At 38.9% G+C, this 26,451-nt stretch overlaps 1 protein-coding gene across 3 annotated transcripts in view; it reads left to right on the top strand.

Moving 5' to 3' along the window:
* Tmcc1 (transmembrane and coiled-coil domain family 1) overlaps positions 1 to 26,451 on the top strand; it is a 114,089-nt gene that overhangs the window by 18,966 nt on the left and 68,672 nt on the right. The window contains exon 1 of one of the 3 annotated variants that reach the window (XM_021190650.2): positions 7,828 to 11,313. The exons of the other annotated variants lie outside the window; for them this stretch is intronic. Coding sequence (XP_021046309.1) covers positions 11,275 to 11,313 — 39 coding nt within the window. The 5' untranslated portion in view covers positions 7,828 to 11,274. Of the gene's footprint in view, positions 1 to 7,827; positions 11,314 to 26,451 lie in introns of those variants that run through there. 3 annotated transcript variants of the gene reach the window in all.

Genomic DNA, 26,451 nt, shown 5'->3' with positions numbered 1-26,451 from the left:
TGATCCATTCTTATCTCCTTGTACAAAGCTCAAGTCTAAGTGGATCAAAGACCTCCACATAAAACCAGAGACACTGAAATTGATAGAGGAGAAAGAGAGGTTTTCTTTTGAACAGTGTTCTTTCTTCTTGTCCCTTGTTCTGTTTCTGTGTTTTCTTCCTTAGGTCTGGCTTTTATTATATCTTATACTGTGAACTGTATGAAATTGTCAGTAGTTAAGTAGTTCGGGCCTACAAAAATAAATTTTACGTGATCAGCTTTAAGAGTTAAATAGCTTAGCAGGCAAGTTAACAGACTACTCTGTCTAGTGTAGAAATTCATTCTGATCATTCGCAGGAATATTCTAGTAGGGGGAAAGGTTGAGACAAATGGGAATTTTTAATGCTAAGTAAAGGGAAAGTTGTAATCCCCACTGAGTATAAAGCTATCTGAGCTAGAGCCATGTTAGAGTCCTGTGTGCAGCACAAGCTGCACAGTGCCTGACAATGTGGCCACCGCACCATATTCCTTAATATTGGCTGCTAGGCTTACATAGAATTTGAGCAAATATCAAGGTAGTTGAAATAGTATTACTTTGTTTATTCTGCATTTAGTTTTCTTTTGAATGCCACCCTGCCTTGTTTATTATAAAATAATCTGTATAGATTTTTTTTTACTTGCATGTCTACCAGTGTCCCATATGTTGTGAATTGCGATGTGAGTGATGGAACAGTGTACTGATCTATCCTTCTATCCCTTGTGTGATTTTCTTTAGCAATAGAGCTTTAAAGTGTTTTGTTTGTTTGTTTGTTTGTTTTGTAGAAGTAAAACACATAATAGTAAAGGGACAATTACCTGAGTTACATTGTTTCTTTTGTTTTTTGAGACATGGTTTCTCTTTGTAGCTCTGGCTAGCCTAAACTCATCATGTAGACTAGGGTGGCCTTGAATTTAGAGATCTTCCTGCTGCCTCCTGAGTACTACTGGGATTAAAGGGAGGTGCAGCTATATCCAGCTAAGTTATGTTGTTTTTAAGGACTTGAATTATCTGGGGTATTGTTAAGATAGAATGTAAGAATTAAAACTGTGTTGTAATGGCAAAGTAATCACTCAAAGACACAATGAATAAGACTGCTTAATCAAAAAGAATTTAATAGAAAAACAGATACGCTGGGTATGGTGGTGTATGGCTACAGTCCTTGTACTCTGCCGAAGCTGGAACAGTATGATTGCCAGATATTCATGGTCAGCCTGGACTATGTAACCAGACTGTCAAATTGAGAAGGATAAGGAAGAAGAGGGGAAAACAGAAGAGAGGAGGCAAGGAGGGAGAACAAAGTTAAATGATAGAAAATATACATCAGTTGTCCCTTGATATTTGGAGAGGGGATTGGTTCCAGTTCCCTGTCATTTCTCAGGGGCACTAAATTTATAGATGTTCAAGTCCCTTACATAAATGGTATATAGTATTTGCATACAGCTTACAGCCTCTTGTGTATTGAGTTCCTTTCTGCTTTCTTACAATATCTAGCACAGTGTAGATGCTGTATAAATAGTTAGTACTGTGGTATTGTGTGGCTAATAATGGAAGGACGTTTATGTCTCAAGAAATTAGAACCCATTGCTTGATTAAACAGATAAGGACTGGTAGGTACTATGTAAACACCACCCAAAGAGAGTCCATACAACTAGTACAGAATCAAACAAGCTAGACTTTAAGGAAAGAAATACAGGCCAATTATGGTAGTGCCTTTAATTCCAGCACTCAGGAGGGAGAGGCTGGTGGTTCTCTGTGAGTTCGAGGCCAGCCTAATCTACAAATCAAGTTCCAGGAGGACAGTGAGGGCTGTTAAAGAGAAACCCAGTCTCTAAATAAATGTCACTAAAGATATAGAACAAGTTTAAAATAACAAAATGGCAGATAATTGCCCAAACTCTAACCATTCTTGTGTGGTGTTTGGGGAAATTCTTGTGGCCAGTTTTGTCACTTGCCACTCTGGAGATGTTTCTGTGGTCTAGAGGGATAGATGTTTTTTTGTGTCATTAACTGTGATGGTGTTCATATTTAGTATGTTGTGTGTTACAAACAGTTACAAAAGAGTACTGTGAAGAGTCTCAAGCATAATAACTTTAGTGTTGTAATCTTTAATAATTATTAATCCTTTTAAAAAGGCTAAGTATAAAAAGAAAATTTAGGTGAAGACTAAGAAGCTGATTATTGTTTATTTTTTGACACAAGATCTCACTCTGTAGCCCAGAGTGCCTTTGAATCCACTGTGTAGTCCAGGCTAACCTCATATTTGCTGCGATCCTCCTGCCTTAGCCTCCCAAGTGCTGAGAAATGTATTATGACTGTATATGTGTACACATGTGTGTGGGTGCTGTCGTTTATACACGTACATGTGGAAGCCAAAGGTTGACAGCAGCTATCACACTTAATTTGCTGTCTACCTTATTATTTCGCGTTATTTAGTGTGGCGTATGCACGTGTGTACCTATGCATACATGCTTAAATAACCATGGCACATGTATGTCACAGTGCACATGTGGAAGTTAGAGGGCAACTTATAGCAGTTGGTTCTCTGTTGCGCCCCCCTCGACCAGCAAGGAAGACACAACTACCAGTTCTTCTAACAGCAGTTTATTCAGCAAGCTTCTTTCTTCATCTCCCTCTTCATCTCCCACCCGAACCCCAGGGAAGGCCCAATATATATGCATCCACACCAACCAATCACACCAGGCAACGTAGCTTTGCCAGGTGAGCGAGCTCAGCCAATGATCAGCAGGGATAACAGCAGCAGCCAAATAAGGACTTGTTTATTATAAGAACTCTCTTCCTGTAGGTGCCATGTTGGGGTGCGGCCCCAGGGGCCGTGGCTCCCCACAGTTCTCTTTTTACTATATGGATTTTGGGGATAGAAGTTAGGTCTTTGAACTAATCAGTACCCCCAGAGCTCATGTCTCTAGCTGCATATATAGTAGAAGATGGCCTAGTCAGCCATTGTTGGAAAGAGATGCCCCTTGGTCTTGCAAACTTTATATGCCCCATACAGGGGAACGCCAGGGCCAAGAAGTGGGAGTGGGTGGGCAGGGGAGCAGGGTGGGGGGAGGGTATAGGGGCTATTCGGGATAGCGTTTGAAATGTAAATGAAGAAAATATCTAATAAAATAAGTTTAAAAAAAAAAAAGAAGTTAGGTCTTTGAGTTTGGTGGTAAGCACCTTTACCCACTGAGCTATCTCCAAAGTCCTTTTTGATTTTTGACAGTTATACTGATTTTCTTATCAGACAGCTTATAGGTCATTTCTTTGTGGATTTTGTTTTGTTCCTATAGTTGAGTAATGTTTCCCCTTCTCTTCTGGGATTTTTGCTATATTGTCCAAATTAGCCTCAAATTTCTGGGCTCACCTTCATATACCTTATCATTCTTTTGCTGGGATTTGGGAACTTGTAGAGATAGACAACTCTCCCAATCTTTGTGTTCTGACTTTTTGCATAGAAGTGTTTTTTTCTAGAAAACAGGCTAGAGCCTCTCAATTTTTTTCCTGATTTTTTGCTTTCTCCTTTTATTATTTAAAACTGCAGCTCTAACATGCTAGTTTGCCAGCTTGGCTTCAAAACTCTTATGCCCTTTCTGAGTGGGTTAAATTAGTTAACAAAAAAAAATTAGTTTGTCCTTTGGGTAATAAGCCAGATTTTAGTCATGGTCCACACTGATTTGGATCACCCTGATACTGTGTGCTATGGGAAGGAAATACATCTTTTGTGTACCCTTCACAGAGTAAGAAAAGTATACAGGTATATGTAGTGCAGCATAATTTTACATCACTTTGAAGCTCCCCTCCTCCAGAGAAAAGAAAATCCAAAGAGCTGATTGATCTGATGTGTTTTTATGCCAGGTTTTAGGAGTATATAGAGGAGGTCTTGGGTTGGATAAAGACTTTGATGTAATAGTATCAAACTGGAACACCCTTAGCAAGTCCTGCTTGTTCAGATCCTTCTCTTTGCTTCATCTACAGTGATGAAAGTATTGTTTTCCTCCAAGCATGGTGAGGGCACCCTATTATGGGATATTATTGCCTACACAGTAGCATATGCTGGAATAGTGTACTCCAAATCCCCATCTAGGGGTTTCCTCTGCTGTCTGCTGTGCTGTGTGGAAGTGCATGTTGTAAACAGGCATACCAAATATCAGAGGTTTTCCTGGTCTTTTTACTTGAAAGCCTACTTTCTTTTACAGTGTTCTAGATGTTAGATAGAGTTCCGTTGGTCTCTAGAATTCTAGTGACCTTACAGGCGGAATATTATTTTAAACTCCAGATCTCTAGATAACAGCTGACCCACGGCTTCCTAGTATGCCATCTTAAAGATGACCACTCTCCCTAATGTACATTAAACACCAATACTGCCAAAGAACTTCTTTCTCCTTACATATTTATTGTAGTTTGGGTTAGTATAGCTGTGATAAAACACTGTGACCAAGAAGCATGGAAAGGAAAGAGTTTATTTGATTTATGCTTCCACATTACTGTTCATCATTAAAGGAAGTCAGGACAGGAACACAAAACAATGCAGAAGCTGATTCAGTGCCATGGAGGAATGCTGTTTACTGGCTTGCTCCCAGTGGCTTGCTTAGCCTGATTTTTTTTATAGAACCTAGGACTACTTTCCCAGGGGTGGCCCTACCCACAATGTGCTAGGCTTTCCCCTATTGATCACTGATTAAGAACATGCCTTACAGACTTGCCTACACCCCAGTTTCATGAAGGCATTTTCTCAATTGAGGCTCCCTCCTCCAGTGACTAGCTTGTGTCAAGTTGACATAAAACTAACAAGCATAATATTTTTAAGAAATTATAGAGGAATTGTTATGACCTATGTGAGCCATTTCATTTTTCTCCTTCTGTGAAGTTTATACCTACAAACAGAAAATGAAATTTATAAATTATAGAGGAATTGTTATGACCTATGTGAGCCATTTCATTTTTCCCCTTCTGTGAAGTTTATACCTATAAACAGAAAATGAAATTTACAAACTACTGATAATGCAACTTTAGAATTTAAACTGTTCTTTTTTGGTGAAATAAAAGAATAAGATAGTAATCATCACATATCTTCTTTAGGAATTTCTCAGTACTACACAGGTATCTATTTGCTGTCCAGGATTCACCTGGCACTGTCCAGTTGAAACATGGAGAATATGAGGCATTCCTTCAAAGTTTTATCATTTAATTTTTTAATTTATTTTTTTTATTTTATATGTATGAGTGTCTTACCCTTCATGTGCACCATATGCATGCCTGGTGCTAATAGAAGTCAGAAGAAGGCATCAGATCCATTTTAAACTGAAGTTCCAAATGGTTATGAGCCACTGTGTAGGTACTGGGGACTGAACTCAGGTTCTCTGCAAGAGCAGCCAATGCTCTTAACCACATCACTCCACCCTCACAAAGTGCTCATTTTTAATTTGCATGGGAGGCATCCTTAATGCATGAGAAACCAAGTAACAGTAGAAAGTCAAGTAGCTCATATACAGCATGAGAACCATATGCACTTGGATCAGTTTTCCAGACATCTTTGTGAGTTGAGAAGCAGCAGAAATAATGAGAAGCTGAAATGGATGAGGTTTCAGGAAAAACTGAGTTGTAGTTTTGGTCCTATCTTATCAGCCATGAAGAAAAGCTGGCTCACGCAGGCTTGTATAGGTAGTGTTGTATTACGAGCAGAAATGTGGGAAAACTCTAAAGGTCATTCTGAGTGGCTAGGTAGACTGTTCTTTGCTCTTGCTGTGAGATATTTGACAGCAACAGAAAATGGTATATGTAAAATATGTAGGCCATATGTACTGAGAATAGCTTAGGAGTTAATTATTGGATTTTTAATTTTCAACATTTTATTTTGTATTTTAATTGGCAAAAATTAAACATTTTATCATATGTGGTGGTGTTTTGATATATGTGAGTATATACACATATTGTGGAATAGATTAAATAAGCTTATCATGGATATTACCACAGCTGTATTTTTTTATAGAAAGAACACTTAAAATTTGTTTTACAGAAAAATAATTATTGTTACTAATTTTAGGCACCATATTTTATTCTATAACAGATTTCTTATCTAACTAAATTTTTTTATTTTGTGGCCAACATCTCCCCAGTTAATTCAGCATACTGAATTTTTTTTAGAACAGAGTTTGAGACCAGTTAGGAGACTGAGGCAAGAAGGTAAAGAGGTCTAGGACAGCCTGATCTAAATGAGAAGAACCAGGGGATGGGAGGGTTGGAGAAGATACAGTACGATATAAGCTGGATTAGAAAGCCAAACTAACACATTTGTGACTACAGATAAAATTATGTTTTTGTAAGTACATATGTTTACAAATTCATAATAAAGGATGTGAATTACAATGATTATAACAGCTAAGTACTCAAAAATTAGTTACAGATTTAAAAAAAAAAACTCCCAATGGAAATTTATCAACTTATTACAATATTCTAATTGGTTTATGAATGAGTTTATCTTGATTAAAGGCATGTGCTACCATGCCCAGCATCAAATATTGCTTTTATTTAAAATAAATAAATAATAACCCTCAAGAGACTGGAGGCCCCAGGAAGTTTAGAGGTCAGGTGGAGTGGGTGATGGGGGCATCCACGTGGAGTTGGGGTGGAATGGGGAGTAGGTGTGGGGATGGGGAGGGGTGGGGAATGGAATATGGAGTTTAAAAAATGAATTACAAATAAAATTAAATTTTAAAAAATGCCAACTGTTTCAATGTATCTTAAATAACATGTAGAGATCACCAACATAAAAACTTGACCTGGTAAGTGTGGCTGCTCCTTAACTTAGCCACTATTAGGTTCTCAGGGTTTTTTGGTTGGTTGGTTTTTTTTTTTGGGGGGGGGGTGGCTATGAACATAATTTAACTTCTTACAGCTTAGTGAATTGTGCTTCTTCTTCCAGGGCTGTTTAAAACTGACAGTTTCTTGGCCTTTTACACATTACAGAAGTTAATTTGCTTCAGGTATCTTATTTGTTACCTATCAGGAGGTTATCACAGCAAATTTGTTTTTACAAATTTGTTTAACAAAACTCAGTATCACTTCTGAGCTTGGATTGCATAAGAAATCCTTCAACTGGTAGCATTATTGATGAAGATTTCTGAATATCAGTTTCATCCCTTGCTTGAAAACCAGATAATGAAGTATCATATTTCTTTTGGAACAGTTTTTAGAAATTAGTTTACATATGTGTGCAAATTTAAAATTAATAAATTTTATTAGCATTTACATTCCTATTCTACAGATACTTAACAACCATTTCATACCTCTGTGTCTTTTCTTGTGCCCGCCCCCACCCTCTGCCTTTCTCCTTTTGAGCAGGGTCTCACATAGCTCAGGCTGGTCTTGAACTTGAACTTTTGACCCTCCTAGCTTCAGCCCTCTTAGTGCTGGGATCACAGACCTATGCCAGAATAAGTTGTCTCATGACCTACTTTTGCTCTTCATTCATTTACAAAATTCTTAGAGAAACTTGAATATTCCAGACTTTTTATATCCCAAAGTTCATCACTGCTTCTATCCCTAGTAGCACCATTGTCACAGATTGTACCCTCCTACGTGTGCTTCATCCCATTCCTAAATGTATGGTATCTGGAAATCCTTGCTCTGAAATGATGTGCATTGCATAATAAAGTCTTACATTGAATAATTATGCTCTTACAATTTGATTGATTGATTGATTGATAATTGGCTCTGCAGTTCTTCTAGATTTTCACAAAAGGCTGGTTAAAATCTGCAGTGGGGTTGGAAGAATACAATTTGTTTCACATAACTCTAAGTCAGGACACGAAAGTGGTGAAGTAGCCATAGCTAAAGTACTTTAGGTGTGTCCAGCTTTAGATAAACTCACCTGTAACTTAGAATGTGGAAATTCAAGTTCTCAAACTGTTCCTGAGCTTGCTGGGGAGAGCAGATTGGCCTTAAACTCACCAAGATCTGTGTGCCCCTGCCTCTCCAAATTCTGGGATTAAAGCATATGCTATGCCCATCTAGTTTCTTTGTTTCATTTTGATATACATTTATACATGAATAGAAAAACAACTAAAGCTACATGTTGCCTTTTTAAGGGTGGTATTTAAGTGTGATTCAAAAGGAATCTTTTTTTCTACAAAGTAATAAAAATCTACAAGTTTTTTTTTTTTTTTAGCCAAACTGAGGATATACACAAAGACTATTGCCAGCTTTAGAAGTAGATTATTTGGCAAGTAAGGGAAAAATATTGAGAGTTGGGGCAAAATTTTCAAAGACAAGCAGAAAACAAAATTGCTAAATGACTGATATTCATCTTCTTTACTCATGATGGGCTCTAATCTAGTTATGGAGTGTATGTTTTTCCAGATCTCTGAACCATTTGGAATGTATTTACATACTGTGATGATCATTAACATAGTCATTACCTTTTGCTCTGGGAGCTGAGTTCACAAAGGGTGTGTGACTCTAGTGATCCTATGGAGGACTCTTGTCTTTTTCCACAGAAATAGTTAAGTGTTGCCATTTTTTTTTCACAATCTACAAAAACAAGGGCATTGTTATTTGAGCACTAGAATATGAGAGGGGGGGAGACTGACTATAAAGCTGTGGTCTTTTGTGTAAGTTATGTTTCTGTCTCCCTTGCTGTTATTTTGTTACCTTTGTTATCATTTATTCATCCCAAAACAAAACAAACCAGAACAAAACACCTTCCATTCTTCAAAGTAAGCCAGATTTGGAGATTGTAATTTTTTCCCTAATGGCTCAGGTAGTTAAGCTTTTATTTTTTAAACTAAGGACCGGATTTCACATTCATTCATAATGATATTTTAACATAATTAGTTGCATCAAAGCAATTAGGCTTTATTTTACTAGGCAAACAAATGAGTTTCCACTAGAAAGGAAATCAAGTTTGATCTTTTTAACCCTAAGTCTTATATTCTGGAACATTAAGCATTTATATTCCTTTCAGTTCAATTAAGATTCTTATTCTCTCCCTTTTTATTTACCCAATGCTACCCAGTGCTGGGTGCTTTAACAGTGAACTAAATCTCCAGCCTTCTTCCCTCCTCGGTTCGTGATTGATACCTAATGTGTACTGTCTGTTGTCTTTTGACTTTTTTTTTTTTTAACCTGGTTCCATTTCCATTTTTGAATAGAAAGAATCTTAAAATTGTAATATGGGCTTGGTTTTAGATCACCAGATCACCATGTTTCCTGACACACATGTTCGTTCATGTTCGTTCTCTCTCTCTCTCTCTCTCTCTCTCTCACACACACACACACACACACACACACACACCTCTTTTCAAGCAGACTATTTGTTTCCTTTGTGACAGGGTCTCACTATACAGTCCAAATCGACCTTAGCTCATGACCCTCTCTGCTCCATCTCCTGAGTGTGCTGGGATTAGAGGTCTGGGTCACCAAGTTCAGCTCCAGAGACTATTTCATTTTCTGTGAGAAGAAAAGGCAATTTCTGCAGAAGTTCACTGTAAGGCAACTAACTTTGCACTTGAAATTATTTTAATCCAGTGTTCCTCAATCTTGCTAATGCTGCTGCACTCCTTTAATACAATTTCTCATATTATGGTGACCCCCAAACATAATAATTTTCATTGCTACTTCATAACTGTAATTTCAATATTGTTATAAATCATGATGTAATAAATATCTCATATTCGGGATATTTGATATGTGACCCCGTGAAAGGGTCTCACAAGCCCCAAAGGGGTCATGACCCACAGGTTGAGAACCACTGTTTTAATGTTAGTTTCAGTATCAGGTTATTTTGCATACTCTGCATCATAAATATGGGCCATTTTCCACTTTTAGTCATAGTTGCTCTAAGTTGTTGCTTTCAAGCTTTGAAAGTTTTATCTTTTTTTTTTTTTTTTTAAGCAGGGCAACCCTTTTCTGTTTATGACTTTTAAGAGGCAAGATTTATGTTTTTGGAGCCTCTCTTGGTTTAAATTTGGTGTAACTTGTCAGTGATGGCGAAGATACTATGCCTCTGTAGAATGAGACGAGAGCATCTTGCATTCTATTTGTAAGTAATTGGAAGCCAGTGCAAGGGACTGGAGTAATTAAGAATAGCCTTGCAAGAAACTTGATTTTGTTTTCAAATTAATTTTTCCACTTTTCTTGACTAAAGAATATAATAACATATAATAATTGAGGTTTTAGAGAAGGTTCCTAATTTGTCTGAAAAGTCCTTACTCTAGCACAAACTTGAAAGGGATGTTTTGAGAAGTCAATGAGTCAGTAGATGTGACTTCTGATTGTACATCTGGAGTTTACACCTACAAAAGCCACAAACCTAGTACAGGTCCTAGTCCTGCACACAGAAATAGAGAGCATTGTAGGCACTAAACCCGTGGATACCCACAAGTTATGTCCTCATTTGGAAGAGGAGACTGGCTCATTTAGAGGAAGAAGAGTGGCCAGCGATCTTTGGATCTCCCTGAGGTTGTCACTTTCCGGTTCCCTTTATCTGAATCGATGCACTCTAAGCTGGTCTATTTGGTTTGTGTGCCAGTTTTTTAAAAATACTTTGTTCCAACAAGAGAGGCATTCACCTCTGGAGGCCGCCTTACCCTTTAACTTGAGCCCGGAGTTGTAGTCACCGTCCAAGTATGCTCCCTGCACCTGACATTCCTTCCCACTGGAGCCTTTCAGTGAATAAGAGGAAAGGCTCGGCCAATTATACTAGACAAAGCCGCACAGCTGCGAGTCAGCTGGGAGGAGTTTCCGTTTGGAGCTAGAGCTGGTGGCGGCTGGCGCTCCCACCTCCTTCTCCCCCCTCGCCACCATCCCCTTCTATTCTCAGGGATTACCTGGGTGGAGGCCGGGCTCTGACTCTGAACCGGGCAGCAGATGCTGCCATACCAGCAGGTGCCACCCACCTCCAGCCTCTGCCTCAAGAGCAAAGACCGGAGGCTCAGGTGGTACCCGGCACCCTGCCTGAAGGTTGGCGGGAGGGGAAGGGGTGGTCCTTACTGCTGGACCCTCCAGCTGACACAGGAAGTGCGGGGAGAGCCTGGCACTGGACTGGGATCCGCCCCGCCTGCCGCTCCTAGGCTGTGCTGTCTCCGCAGAACAATGAAGTGCTTCCAAGTTTGCTGAGACTCCTGGGGAATCCATCGAACTCTGTCAGCCTTCAAATGTGCCGCCAGTGACTTCCCCCAAGAAGCTGTGTTTTAATAAAAGAAGAAAAAGACACCCTTACTGGGTAGATCGCTTTGTTAGGAGATCCTCACGACCATGGTCCAGCGCTTTAGCCTCAGGCGGCAGCTCTCCAAGGTGGGTCAGCTTTCTGGTGTGTCTTGCTGGGAACTCTGACTGGCTTCCGCAGGGTTTCCTTTCTTGATGGGACTTTTATGTCAAGCCTGCCTTCCTCTAGTGCTAAGGAAGATCTGGGGAGGAAGCTCTGCCTTTTGTTCTTTGATCTGATGGACACAAAGCTGAAGGCTGCCCACACTGCCAGCCCCAGGCTGTATGCCCTAAAACTGTAGCTGTCATCTTCAAATCTGGACCAACTTGTCATATATACTCCTGAGAGTTTCAGGAGAATGTGGGTAGGAAATAATTGTAGGCCAGATATATATATTTAATTAGCAAAATAATAGCTTGTAAACCAACAGAAGCAAGCCTGCCTGCTCTGTGGAATCAGGGCTTTCATACAAATTTCACTAAACTCAAAAAAAAAAAAAAAAAAAAAAAGTGTAGTACCCTTTAAGAAAAGGTAGCTTTTATCGGTGGGCTCTTGTAGGTACAGGCCTGTATGTAGTTTTAGCTCTATCCTTAGTTAATGCAGAGGCAGTGTGCAAAGAGAAGGTACGAGATGAACTTTATTTCAGAAACCATTGTGTTCTTCACAGGCTTTATTTTAAAGACATGTCAGTTGGTGGCTAAATTGTGCCACAGTTCATTCCCTGTAGACAGAAGTATAAACAAACAGTCCATCTGTAGACATTCTTAATGTTTTTTGGCTATTGATCAGAATTATTAAATCTTGCAATGTGTTGGGATCCTAAGAGGAAATCTTAGCTGCTCACAGGTGACACCAGTGTAACTGAAGCAGAAGGAACACCATGCTTGCCCCCATCCTCAGGCTATGTGATAGCTTCTCATGATATCAGCCTGACAGGGACTTAGGAATATTGAAATGTATTTTCCATCCTGTGTACCTATATGTGGAGGTACAGAAGGCCCCCATTTCTCCTAAACAATATGAAGAAGAATCCTGTGTTATTCCTTCAGTATTCTTTAGTGGTGTATTTTCAAAGATGTGGTACATGTAATAAGAAGATGCTGTAGGGATTTTTGTGACACTACTGCATAGGAAAGTCTTAACAGCTAAGGCCAAACAATAATCAGTTAACTAGAACATAACTGTATTCTGGATATTTTGCTGCTGATGCTTCTCTCCAGGTTATTATTTTTAGCTTTAACTACTCCTTAGTGATTATTGTATGTTACTGTGACTTACTTACACAGGGGCACTTAGGGGTAGGAGCATAGTCTATGTAGAATCAGGGAAGGAAAGGAAGCACAGTGTACATATAATTGGTGAAGGATGGGTGCAGTCTAGTATAGAGAATCAGGGAATAGATGGGAGTACAGTCTACATAGAGAGCATCAGGGTGAGCAGAGCAGTTCCTTCCACTCACCCGAACCTAACGGTGTTTTCAGTTCTTGTTATAAATGTTGTGAAAAAATCGTAGGGAATTTGTGCCCTTGATTCAGTATGTATTCAATGGTGAATAATACCACTTGTAAGGCACTTGAGCGTGAGGAAGAACCTGAATAGAATTCACTGAAGTTTTCCTATACTCACTGAGATTTAAAGACCTTACTGCCTCTGCTCTACCATACAAGTAGTTTTCTTAATAAATGGATTGATGTTTCCAGTAATGTGCCTTTTGATTTTACTTTCTTAGCATTCAAAAAGTAAGAAAATTTTTAAATAAGATTTTTCTTCCAACCATATCTTTTTATGGCAGTCACAACCCTACATCCAAAGGTAGCATGTTTTTGTTTTTTAATTCTTTGTTTATGTAAACATCTATAATTTTTTAGCTTTATTACATGAAAGAAAAACAAATAAGGCAATGCTTGTTGTCAACTTTAACTTTCAGACATATTCTGAATAGACTCCACTTAGTTCAGGTTTCATATTTTCATTCAGAGCAGTTAACCTCAGAGATGCCCTCCTTCCCATTCTCTGTTCCTGTCTACCTGGTAGTTCCTTCTGGAATTGAAATTACAGGTGTGCAACATCATGCTGAGCACTTTGTGTACCTTCAACCTGATGATTTCTCTTTCAGTCATAACAGATTTTCTTCCCATTCCATCTGAGAACTTTGTTATGTGTAAATCTTTCATATGATGGAAACCCAGAAAATACATGCAGTTATGCCTTGAGATTGCCCGTAAAGGGAAAACTACAGTTTGGTGCCAAGGTCCTTCCCAGTTTTGTTGTTGATTTGCTGAGAACAATCTAGGTGTGTAAAGCAACTAACAATATTTAAGTCCACAAGTGCCCTTTCCAAATTTTATTAAGTGTCCTGGTTTTGCTACCAGTTTGTTGTCAGCAAAAGAAACTTTGGAATTATAGCTATTCTCTAAAAATATAGACTATTGATAATAACTTGAATTTTCAGTAAAAACTATTTTTCTTCAGAAGTCATTTATTGATTTTATTGATTTTTTTTGGTTGTATGTTATATAGTGGCATACATGACTTCCTTAATCTTCTACAAATATATTCTTATCAGTAAAAAATAAGAGGGATCTTTTATTTCTGTACTGAATAGACTAATTAACATCATTTATGAGTATTCTTTATAAAGGGTTGGGGAAGTAGCTCAGTGACTAAGAACATTTGCTCTACAAGCATAAAGACCTGAGCTAGAACTCCCAGTTCTTGCATTAAAAACCCGGGGATGACTAAGTGCTTCTGTAATCCCAGCACTGAAGCAAAGACAGACAGATCATGAAAGTTCACTTATCTTTCATTATATCCAGAACTGTGAGCCTCAGGTTGGCGAGGAGACCCTGTCTGAAAGGACATAAAATGGAGAGTGATAGAAGATAATCTGGCATTCTCTCTTCTTACCTCTAGAGAGACATGTGTACCCGCACACTCATGTGCATATAATACACACACACACACACACACACACACACACACACACACACACACAGAGTGGAGCTAAATCATGTTATGTTTATTTTACTACAATTAAAAATTCTGTGTTGACTGAGCGATAGTGGCACATGCCTTTAATCCCAGTGCTCAGGAGGCAGAAGCAGGCAGATTTCTGTGAGTTGTAGGACAGCCTGCTCTAAATAGTTCTAGGACAGCCAAGGCTACACGGAGAAACTATGTCTCAAAAGAAAAAGAAAAAAATTGTGTTTTATAGGGGCAAGGTGTATATGTGAAGGTCATAGGACCAACCATGGAAGTCAGTTCCCTCCTCCACCATGTGTGTGGGTCCCAAGGTTCAAACTCACAGTTGTTTTTCAGACTTGACAGCAAGTATCCTTACCCACCTCACTAGCCTTTACAATTTTGTTTTTGTTTTTGTTTTTGTTTTTCGAGACAGGGTTTCTCTGTATAGCCCTGGCTATCCTGGAACTCACTTTGTAGACCAGGCTGGCCTCGAACTCAGAAATCCGCCTGCCTCTGCCTCCCGAGTGCTGGGATTAAAGGCATGCGCCACCACCTCCTGGCTGCCTTTACAATTTTAAAAAAATATATTAAACTTGCCTTCTCAATGATAAACAATGTGGATACAGCAAATGATACAGTATTATGTGATTACAACTTCAAGTATATAAGTTGGGAGTCAGTATTGGGTGGGTGCTTCCAAGCAGTAGCCATGCAGCATCTCTTTTTGTGTTCCTTTCATTTAAATTGTCCTTGTTAACTCTATACACTGCTAAACTTCTTAGTTGGAAATGAAATGAATTTGTATTTTATTAGAAGGTAAATGTTGCATTTTCCTGATAATCATTGACTTGTGTTTTAGGAGGCTTAAATCAGATACTGCTGTGTGACTGGTTGCTCTACACATATCACTATGCTTCTGAAATTTGAACTCATCAAGTGTAATATATAAAATACTTCTGATGTATTACAAAACCCAAATAGGAATACTAATGGCATTCTGATGCAGGAAATGAGAACTTTAATAAGATACATTTTGAACATGCACCTGTGTCAAGGGTAGAGAATGGTTCTCCTATGCAGATACATTCTTTTTTTAAAGATTTATTTATTTATTATTATGTAAGTACATTGTAGCTGTCTTCAGACACTCCGGAAAAGGGCGTCAGATCTCGTTAGAGATGGTTATGAGCCACCATGTGGTTGCTGGGATTTGAACTCTGGACCTTCGGAAGAGCAGTCGGGTGCTCTTACCCACTGAGCCATCTCACCAGCCCTGCAGATACATTCTGCAGTAAGATATACTGAAGTAGAAATATAAATTAGACATATGTGTAGTGTTGCCTTGAAGTGATTTGGTAATGGAGATAACAGCTTAAAAGTTTAAAATAATAAATTCTTGACCATGTAAAGGAAATGCTCCCTAACAAGGTTGTTAAGTATCCTCAGAGGTGTGCCGGTTCGTGTTAGTTATGTTGGGTATTTCTTGGGAGAGGTGGATGTATTAAATAAGTAGGTTGGAACTGGAATATGTGTACCTAAGCATTAGTTTTGAAGATCAGTGTACAGACACACTTGAAAGTGTCTTGAAAACTCTTAAAGGACTATATTAATTTAAGTACTAAGAGTGGTGGTAGTGTGTGTGTGCAGGCCTATCTGTCTGTATTTGCATGTATGTGCTCACACATGAAGTCAGCTCTCCCCTTCTAGTTTGTATATCCTGGGGATAGAACTCAGGTTGTCAGGCTCAGCAGCAAGCTCATTTAGCCACTGAGACATCACTCTATCCCTGATGGAGTTTTATATTCAGAATTTATACTGCCATTTGAGAAAGATGTGCTCCTTTTTTTTTTTTTTCAATTTTCTTTCCTTTTGTATACTTATAAGCTATATGCTATCTTTGAATTGGTAGCAGTGCTGTCCCCTTAGTAGAGGACATGAGAAACTTGGGTGTGAGAATATCTTGTAGATTTAGAAGAAAATTCCAGATTCATTCAATGAAAACGTATCACCAGTGATTTTATATAAAGATAATGGTTGATATTCTTGATGTCCTTCTAGCCCCAAGGTGGGCACAGATGGAAGCTCCTCTTTATGTACAACACAGAAATCTGCAGTAGAGAATCACAAACTCAAAAAAAAAAAAAAAGACAGATTCCAATCTATTAATATGTCATAGTAAGTAAATGACCTCAGAATTTTCAGACTCTAAATGTTATAGTTTGCTGTTAAAACATCAGCTTAGCAGGATGTGTCTTGTTATTCTATGCTTGCTAAGCCTGTCTGCCTGGAAGAAGCCTTTAACCCTGCTACTCAACATGATATAGACGAAAGAACTAATAGTCTGTTAGAGAAGAACAAAAGAGAAGCAAGAAAAATAATTTTTCTTTAGCTAGAAGATTTCCCTGGACCCTTGATGGCTGAAGTTCAGGCAGAATACCAGAAATCAAAGCAAGTCAGTGTGAAGGAGTGTATATTAGAAGAGGAGGCATCTGCTTGGAGCCTGGACTACAAGCCATGGAAGGTAGGGGATCAGCTGCATATTTCCCTCTAAACTGTCCAAGTTTAGGAAAGTCCAGGAGTCTTGTTCTGGAATAAGTACAAGGATCTTGTTTTAAGAGAGAAGGCCTGTGTGTGGACCTTCTGAGTTGGACCTGGGAGTTGGATCTTACTTGCTATGATGGTTTGAATGAACATGGCCCCCCAAAGGTTCATATGTTTGTATATTTGGTCACCATTTAGTGGAACTGTGTGTGAAAGATTAGGTGTGGTCATGTTGGTGATTGTCTCTGGCTTTGAGGTTTCAAAAGATTGCATCATTTCCAGTGTACTCTAACTTCTGCTTGTAGATCAAGATGTGACTTCTCATCTCCTGCTCTTGCTGCCTGTCCCTGTCTATGCTTTTGAGTTGCTGTGCCTTCTCTCCACCATCATAAATCATAATCCTCTATAAACATTAGCTCAGTTAAACTTTCTTTTATAAGTAGCCTTGGACATGATGTTTCATCACAGAAATAGAAAAGAAACTAATAAATTTTGGCTTGCACTGAAGTAAGTCTGGTGACTCACTTTAAATCATTTCAGGGCTTTGTGCCAACCTGGAGTCTTGGGGGAAGCCTTGAAGTAGAATCTCTCTGTGGATTTCCCATTAAAAAAAACATTATTTTATTATTCTTAGAATAAACAAAGGACACATGCTCCACTATGTTCATAGCAGCTTTATTTATAATAGCCAGAAGCTGGAAAGAACCCAAGATGTCTTTCAACAGAGGAATGGATACAGAAAATGTGGTACATTTACCCAATGGAGTACTACTCAGCTATTAAAAATGATGAATTCATGAAATTCTTAGGCAAATGGATAGAACTAGAAAATATCATCCTGAGTGAGGTAACCCAATCGCTAAAGAACACACATGGTATGCACTCACTGATAAGTGGATATTAGCCCCAAAGCTCCAAATAACCAAGATACAATTCACAGACCACATGAAGCTCAAGAAGAAGGAAGACCAAAGTGTGGGTGCTTCAGTCCTTCTTAGAAGGAGAACAAAGTATTCACAGGAGCAAATATAGAGATAAAGTGTAGAGCAGAGACTGAAGGAAAGACCACCCAGAGACTGTCCCACCTGGGGATCCATCCCATATACAGTTACCAAACTCAGACACTATTGTGGATACCAAGAAGTACATGCTGAAAGGAGTCTAATATGGCTGTCTCTTGAGAGGCCCTGCCAGAGCCTTACAAATATACAGATGTTCGCAGCCAACCATTGGACTGAGCACAGGGTCCCCAATAGAGGAGTTAGAGAAGGGATCAAAGGAGTTGGAGGGGATTGCAACCCCACAGGAAGAACAATATCAACCAACCAGTCCCCCCAGAGCTCCCAGGGACTAAGCCATCAATGAATAAGTACACATGGCTGCATACATTGCAGAGGATGGCCTTGTCATGCATCAATGGGAGGAGAGGTCCTTGGTCCTATGAAAACTTGATAGATGACCTAGTGGAGGGGAACTGAGGGCAGGGAGGTGGGAATGTGTGGGTGGGTGGAGGAACACCCTCATAGATGAGGGGGGTGGGGATGGGATGGGGGCTTCGGGGGGGGGGGAGGCTGGGGACCAGGAAAGGGAATAACATTTGAAATGTAAATAAAGAAAATATCCAATAAAAAAAAAAGAATAAACATGCATTCTTGGATCAAAGTGTTCCCCTAAGAAGATGCTGAAATTGTTCAGGGCTGCATGTGTCCCGAGTATTAATTTTCTCATCAGTGAAATGGATATGCTTTGACAGTAGTGGAAGTGAGTCAGGGCGTCTGTTGTATTGTAGATACTGTAACCAGCAGTTGCTGGATAAGATCTCATTATTCCTTCAGTGCTGGGAGGGCTGCAGTTGGGATTGAGAGTTGCTCTGGCAAGTTGTGCCATTGCTTAAATAGTTTTGCACTATTTTTTTTCTGGTTAATTTTTGTATCCTAGTGTAGTTCTCCCCAGCACATGGTAGGTACCTAAAAGATACATTTAGTATCTGTCTTCATGTTTGCTTCACCTTCGTGCCAAACTGCTTTTTCTAATGAGAAGTCTCCTCTGTGACACTAAGAGTTTGCAATACTTTTCTAGTTTTCTTCTTTTTTTTTTTCTGCTCTTTCTCTTTTACCCTCCTCCCTTCTGCTCATTCTTTAAATATTCATGTGAATTTCCTCTGTTTCAGAGTTTTTGTTTTTTTTTTTTTTTTTCATTTTGTCCCAGTACTTCCCATGGGCATTAATCATTGCAACAATTTGTTGTTCCATATGGAAGATATCTAAGTCAGTGTCTCCAGTGGAGAACTTTCTTCTGAGCTAAGCTTTATTTCTGTTTGTTTTATTGTTTATTAACTCATTTAGCATACATACATTAATTGAATATTGTACCATCTGTACAAGGTATGAAACCATAAGTCACTGTTCTCAGGTAGGTTGAAGTGACTAATCAAAAGAGATTACAGATGGTGATAAAAGCTACAAGACCCTAGATCAGGGTAATAAAAGATTAATGCTAGAGATGAGATGTGAGGGCAAAGACTAGGGGTTTCTGTTCAGAGGAGAAGATATAATGAAAGTGGGACAACTTTTACACAAAGCTGACGAGAAACTGCCTAATGTAAATAAGCCCTAGCCAGAGGACTTGATAGAGAGGAAAGGGTCCATATGAGGTATAGATTTGGGGGCAATTATAGGGAGTTTGATTCATTTTTAAATTTAGTAGGGTGATGTTACTCAGTAATTGTATACCAAGTATATGTCCTCTGTGTTCAGTTTCCATTACCGACATAATTATATATTTATATACATGAAGTTCTTTAAAGATTTAAATAGAGAATAACATGAGATTTATACTTTTAAAAGAGCACTCTGGCCACAGTGTGGAGTTCAGAGAAGGAGATAACGATGCCTTGCAGTAGAGGCACAGTGAAAATATGGGGCCTGTGAGAAACTCAGTGGATTGAATGTGAGAAATGAAGGGATGAGCCAATTGCCTATTTGACATTTGTTCTAGGATATTTCCTACTGAATTCATTTTTCCCTCCCCTTTTCTTCCTATACCTACCTTTCCAAGTATTTGACTGCTTTAATTTGGGTCTGAAGTCAGTTGTGCCTAGTCTAAAGTAACCACCAAAGGGTACATGCTGAGACTTAGCTACCAGCTTTGTGCCTTCTGGGTGGTGGTAGATCTTTAAATAGTGTAGGCTAGTCTGAGGACTTGAGGTCATAGGGACACACCCTTGAAGGAGATAGTACAATTCTAGTCTCTCCCTCTCTCAGTTTAGTTCTGTCATATGCTTCATCACCACAACCATGCCATGGACTAGAACCTCTGAAACTGTGATAGATCTGCTTTTGTAAGTTGATTATCTCGAGTACTTGTGACAATGACAGAAAGCTAAGCATGTGCCTTACTGTGTATCACCTGCTGTGTGTGCCCTATTGCTCAAGACAGTCACTATGCATTGTCTTCAGTTTCTTCTCCTCCACATACCCTACTCCAACAGAGGTCATCAGTTCTATTTGCTGAATACTTCCCTAATAGCACATTTCTAGCTATCCATGCATCTGCCCTAGTATCCTTCTAACTAGCTGGTCTCCCAGCTCCTGTCTTTTCCTGTGTCTGTTGATAATGATTCAGAAAGATTTAATTATTACACTTCTCTGCTAAAATTCTTGACTGATGCTGAGGATCACATTGAAAGTCCTAGCATGATCTAGAAAGATTCTTAAGGACCTAGTCCCATGTACCTCTTCAGCTTTATCTTTGAGCCTTCCAGTCCATGTTTCCACCAGCCACACAGAGCTCCTGTTCACATGTCTGTGAGTCCTGCTCTAGCTGTTCTGTGCTTGCCTACTTTTCCTAGCCCTCTTCACTCACTCCCTTGCTGGCCACTCTCTACCGAGCATTCTTAACAAAAAGCAAACCTACAGAGGTTCTGATTGTTCTGGGCTCACTTAATCATTCTGACCAACTTGCCTTAGGTGAATTCCTCTGCTCCCTCCAAGAAATACCTCACTGTTTTGATTCACCTTTGTTTTCCACAGAATGAGAGCTTCTTGAGGCTCTTCCAGATTCTTCTTATTATTATTATTCATCTTCCTCCTCCTCTTCTTTTTTCTACAACGTATTTTTATTGATGATTTGGGAATTTCACATAATGTACCAAATCAGGCTCAGCTTCTTAATTTATATGTTGAAGGTGATCTACAGGAAAAAAAGGGAATGTATTAGCCAAACATAGTGACACATGTGTAATCCTAAAACTCTGAAGAGAACTGGCAAGTTTAAGACCACTCTAATCCACATGGCAAGTTCCAGGCCAGCCAGAGCTACATGGAGGGATTATCTTTAAAAACAAAAACAAAAACAAAAGCAACACTAACAAGAAGGAAAAGTGGTTCACTAATTGAACATGCATAGCATGATATTTTTATGGAAAACTACAGAGTGTATAGATTGCTTGACTAAACTGATCAACTAAGGAAGTGTCTGAACATGGTCTTTGTTATCACAGAAGCTAGGGAACTATTCTATTCAGCACATGGTCTTCCTTCTCCTTAGAAGCGCTGCCTGTGCACATGGCGTCTTTGTGGTGCCTAGACAGCTGAAAGGAAACAAACCTCTTCCTTGTGTTAATTTGTCAGTTTGACTATGTTGAGCTGACTGGCAGGAGGGGCCTTTGTTTGGCTTTTTCAGTATCACTTTGTACACTGAGTTTGGGGTGTCCTTTTTTTTCCTCCCCATTTTTGTTTAGTCTTATAAGTATATAGAACATTTACATGGTTCTGGAATTCTATAAAATAGCATATTCAGTAGTCTAGTTGCTTTCCTCATCCTTATACTTGTATCGGTAACTTTATTTTTTTCTGTAGTCACAATTTCCATTTTGTTCTTGATTCCATTTTCTATCTTGATTTCTATTTGGCTCCTTGTCCCTCAACTTTCCTGGAACTCCCACCTCTCCCAATAGATTTCCTTTAAAAATTGTAGATTTTGTTTTTTGTTGTTGGTGGTGGTTTTTGGTTTGGGTTGGGTTGGGTTTGTTTGTTTATTTTGTTTTTGTTTTTTGGTTTTGTTTTGTTTGTTTGTTTTGGTTTTTCGAGACAGGATTTCTCTGTGTAGCCTTGGCTGTCCTGGAACTCACTCTGTAGACCGGGCTAGCCTCGAACTCAGAAATCCGCCTGCCTCTGCCTCCCAAGTGCTGGGATTAAAGGCATGCGTCACCACTGCCTGGATATATACTATTATTATTTTTAATTATTTGTATGTGTCTCTGAACTATTTGCACATGAAGTACGAGTACCTGCTGAGGTACTCAGAGATTCAGAGACTGAATCTGTCTGGAGCTGGAGTTATAATCTGTTGTGGGTCACCATCTGGGTGCTGGGAACAAAATTCAGGTCATCTGGAAGAGCAGCAAAGGCTCTTAATCACTAAGCTAGCTGTCTAGCTTAGTTTTTCTCTTTTCATATTCTTTGCTAGTTTATCTTTGGATTACTTGCTGAGAGTAATTTTGCTAGTTTCTGTGATACTTCTGTCAAAGGAGGGCTTATTATTTTTTATCCCATCAACTATTTCTGAGGAGGGAAGTTTATAGCTTTTCATTTTTGTCAGCCTGATATGCCAGAAACTGTTTCACTGTGAGTTTAATCTATTTCATTTCATTGTGAGCATTGTTGAGTATCTTTATGTGTGTTGAAAGTTATTTGTATTTCTCCTTAGCTGTTTGTATCTCCTTAGGCTTATGGGTCTTTTTCTTTATAAAGAAAGGATAGTAACTGTTTTCTTTTAAATGTGACCTTTTTTACATTGAATTTTCTCTCTTCCTTGTTCTCCACACTGAGTAATTCTTCTGTATTTATTTTAGGTGTCTTTCTTACATTGTTACCATTTTCACAGCCTCATTTAGGTCAGAATCACTTTTGGGTTTTGTTCTGTTTTGTTTAAATTTATTTATTTTATGTATATGAGTTCACTGTAGCTGTCTTCAGACACACCAGAAGAGGGAGGGGGGGCTTTGCAGAGATCCCATTACAGATGGTTGTGAGCCACCATGTGGTTGCTGGGAATTGAACTCAGGACTTCTAGAAGAGCAGTCAGTGCTCTTAACCGCTGAGCCATCTCTCCAGCCCCTCAGCATTACTTTTTATAGAACAATTATACTAACTTTTTAACTAGATCCTCGTTTCCAATTTTGCCTTTACAAAATCTGTTTTGTTCAAACATCACATAAGTCTTTCTAAAACTGTCTTTCATAATTGTTCTTTGTGTGCCTCCAGTGTCCTCTGTACTCAGAATGAAATTCCTATTTCTTTACTTACTCTGCCCATGCCCTCTATAACTTGCATCAGTTAATCCAGCCTGTAGCCTTGGCTCTTATCTGTGAGGTTAGTACATGCTATTTACTGCGTTTTCAGTTCTCTGGATTTCTTTACATTGATTTTCCACTTATAGTTTGTTTTGTTTCAGCCCAGATCTCTTGATTCTTTTCTCCCCTTTCAGGTCGAGCCCAGTCACTTCACTGAAGTGTTACCAGTTAGCCAATAGTGTCAGATGCTGGCCTTCTGTTTCACCTTTTCTCTCTTATACTAGCATTTCAGCTAGGGTCATATTGATTTCTTTCTTTCTTTCTTTCTTTCTTTCTTTCTTTCTTTCTTTTTTTTTTTTCAAGACTGAGTTTCTCTGTGTAGCCCTGGCTGTCCTGGAACTCACTTTGTAGACCAGGCTGGCCTCAAATTCAGAAATCCAAGATCCACCTGCCTCTACCTCCCGAATGCTGGAATTAAAGACATGCAGCAGCAGCACCCTGTGGTTTTGGTTTTTTAATTGATTGATTAGTTTTATCTAATTATTAATTTTTATGTGTATGAACATTTTGTCTTCATTTATGTCTCTGTACCACATTTGTGCCTGGTGTCATGGAGGCCAAAAAAGGATTTTAGGCTCCTGGGATTATAGTTGTAGATGATTGTGAACTGCATGCTGGAAATTACATCTGGATACTCTTTAAGAACAGCCAGTGCTCTCAACTATTAAACCACCTCTCCAACTCTATTTTATTTTATTTTATTTTATTTTATTTGTGAAGATAGAATCTCTCTGTGTATCCCAGTCTAACTTAAAACATAAGAGTATTCTGCATCAGTATCCTTAAGTGCTAGGATTCTAGGCATCTGCCATCATGCCTGTCACGCTTTTTTTTTTAAAAAATAGTGTGTGTTAATTCTACAAAATGATGAATTTCTTTATTACATTTTCAGACTTGTGAAGAATACAGTTTGATCATATTCCCTTCTCCTGTTACTTTTACCTATCCTTTCTCCTCACCTCCATTAGTCCCCCCCCCTTTTTTTTTGTTTTGTTTCTGAGTCTATACTGCAGGAAGATTTTGATAGTGTTTTAAGCATTATACCAACTGACCTTTTATGTAAATATATTTAAGCTTGAGATTTTTTTGCTTTTTTATTTAATTGCATAGGAGAGGTCATTACAAGAATCCCTTGGAGCTCCAAATAACTAACCTAGAAAGATTAGTATTGATGTGATTAAAAAAACATGACCATAACCAAAGTATCTTGGGCAAGAAACTTTACTGCTCATCATAGAAGGAAGCCAGGATAGGAATTCAAACAGGGCAGGAACCTGGAGGCAGTAGTTGATAGAGAGGCCATGGAGAGGTGCTGCTTACTAGCTTGCTTCTCAGTCTTGCTTAGCCTGAGCTGGCTGGCTTAGAGAACCTAGGGATGGCCCTACCACAATGGGCTAGGTCCTCCCCATCAATTACTAATTAAGAAAATACCTTACAGACTTGCCTACAATCCAATCTCATGAATGCGTTTTCTTAATTGAGGTTTTCTCCTCTCAGATGGCTTTAGTTTATGTCATGTTGACATAAAGTACACAGCCTTAGAAGATCTATTAGCTTAACAAGGATAATTTGGGTTTCCCTTTAATGACACACAGGAAATACAAGTTACATTTTTGCCAGATATGGTAGCTCATACCTGTAATCCCAGCCCTTGGAAATCAGAGCCAGGAGGATTACCATGAGTTCTAAGCCAGTTAAGGTACAGAGTGCAACCATGCCAAATAAAAAACAAGTAAACCAGGAAATGGAAAATATTTTGTTTTGCCAAAAATGCATTGTGTGGAAGACCATTTGCATTTATAACACATATGACCAGTAGAGGCCTAGAGTTGTGACACACAGAGCCATGACAGTTACTGCTTCCTTGCTGAAGAGCAGCAGAATGGTGTTAATTGCTTTTCACCCAAGGGCTAATAAGAAAGAGCATTTACAAAGGTTTTGTTGGGCTGTTTGTTTGTTTGTTGTTTGAAGCTGTAGACTGAATTCAGGACCTTGTGCTCACTAGGCAGACACTCTTAACATTTAAATCTGCAACCCTTGCCTTCCTCAAAATATTTTAATGATGATGATGATGATGATGATATAATGTTATCATCATCATTATTAAAGTATTTTTGAAGTAAAATGAGAAGTGAAAACTTACTTGTTTTAAAAGATTTATTTATTTATTTTATGTGTATGAGTACACTGTAGCTGTTCAGATGGTTGTAAGCCAGCGTGTGGTTGTTGGGAATTGAATTTAAGACCTCTGCTCACTCTGGTCAGCCTTGCTCGCTAAGTCCATGCTCGCTCCAGCCCAAAGATGTACTTATTATTATAAATAAGTACACTGTGGCTGTTTTCAGATGCACCAGAAGACAGCATCTGATTTCATTACAGGTGGTTGCTGGGATTTGAACTCAGGACCTTCGGAAGACCAGTCACTGCTCTTACCTGCTGAGTCAACTTGCCAGCCCGAAAACTTATTCTTGATTTTTTTTTTCCTCCTGACTGAGTAAAGCACACAAATTTCTGTTGTCTTCAGATGTCAGCATGAGAACATGGGCAATGAAATTGAGAACCTGTTGCTTTAGGTGAGCAAATTGGGCAGAGAAGAGAGGAGCTGACTGCATTACAGCAGTGCATTACTGAGCTTTCTCCTGGCCTGGTATGTGCAGTGTGTTCAAGACCCTTACATTCTCTCTTGCTGAGGTTGTCAGTTTGTAGGTTCCAAGTAAATGCAAGCTGTCTTCCAGTACTATTGACAAAATTTATCTTCATACTCATTATACCTGTTACAAAAGAATTCAAGAGAAAAACAGAGGTGGGAAGACCTTAAAGCTTACATAACTCAACCAACCCTTTGTTAGTAGATACATAACCCAGCTACTGGGAATGTAAGAAGAGAAAAGCTTTACACAAAATAAATAGCCAGGTTATAGCCTACTCTTATTTCTCTTATGGGATATATTAATTTCATTTGGAACTGTAGTATACAGTCTCAACACAGACCCATTTTTCTCTAAAGTTAGTTTTCGAATGGTTTTTGAAACAGATAAAGAGTAAATGGTGTAAGTTTCTCAGGGCAGAGGTCAATAAGAAACGGAAACAACAAACTGAATCAGTGGAATTTACAATGAGTGAAAACAAATACCCAGATCTAGTAGCTTAAGTCATGTCTTTTTTTTTTTTATTTTCTTTATTTACATTTCAAATGCTATCCCAAAAGTTCCCTATACGTCCCCCCTGCCCCTGCTCCCCTACCCACCCACTCCCACTACTTGGCCCTGGCCTTCCCCTGTGCTGGGTCCTATAAAGTTTACAAGACCAAGAGGCCTCTCTTCCCAATGATGGCCAATTAGGCTATCTTCTGCTACATATGCAGCTA

The sequence above is a fragment of the Mus pahari genome, chromosome 2 (assembly GCF_900095145.1).
Source record: "Mus pahari chromosome 2, PAHARI_EIJ_v1.1, whole genome shotgun sequence".
In the NCBI taxonomy this organism is placed as follows: domain Eukaryota; kingdom Metazoa; phylum Chordata; class Mammalia; order Rodentia; family Muridae; genus Mus; species Mus pahari.
This window is presented reverse-complemented; position numbering and strand designations above follow the sequence as displayed.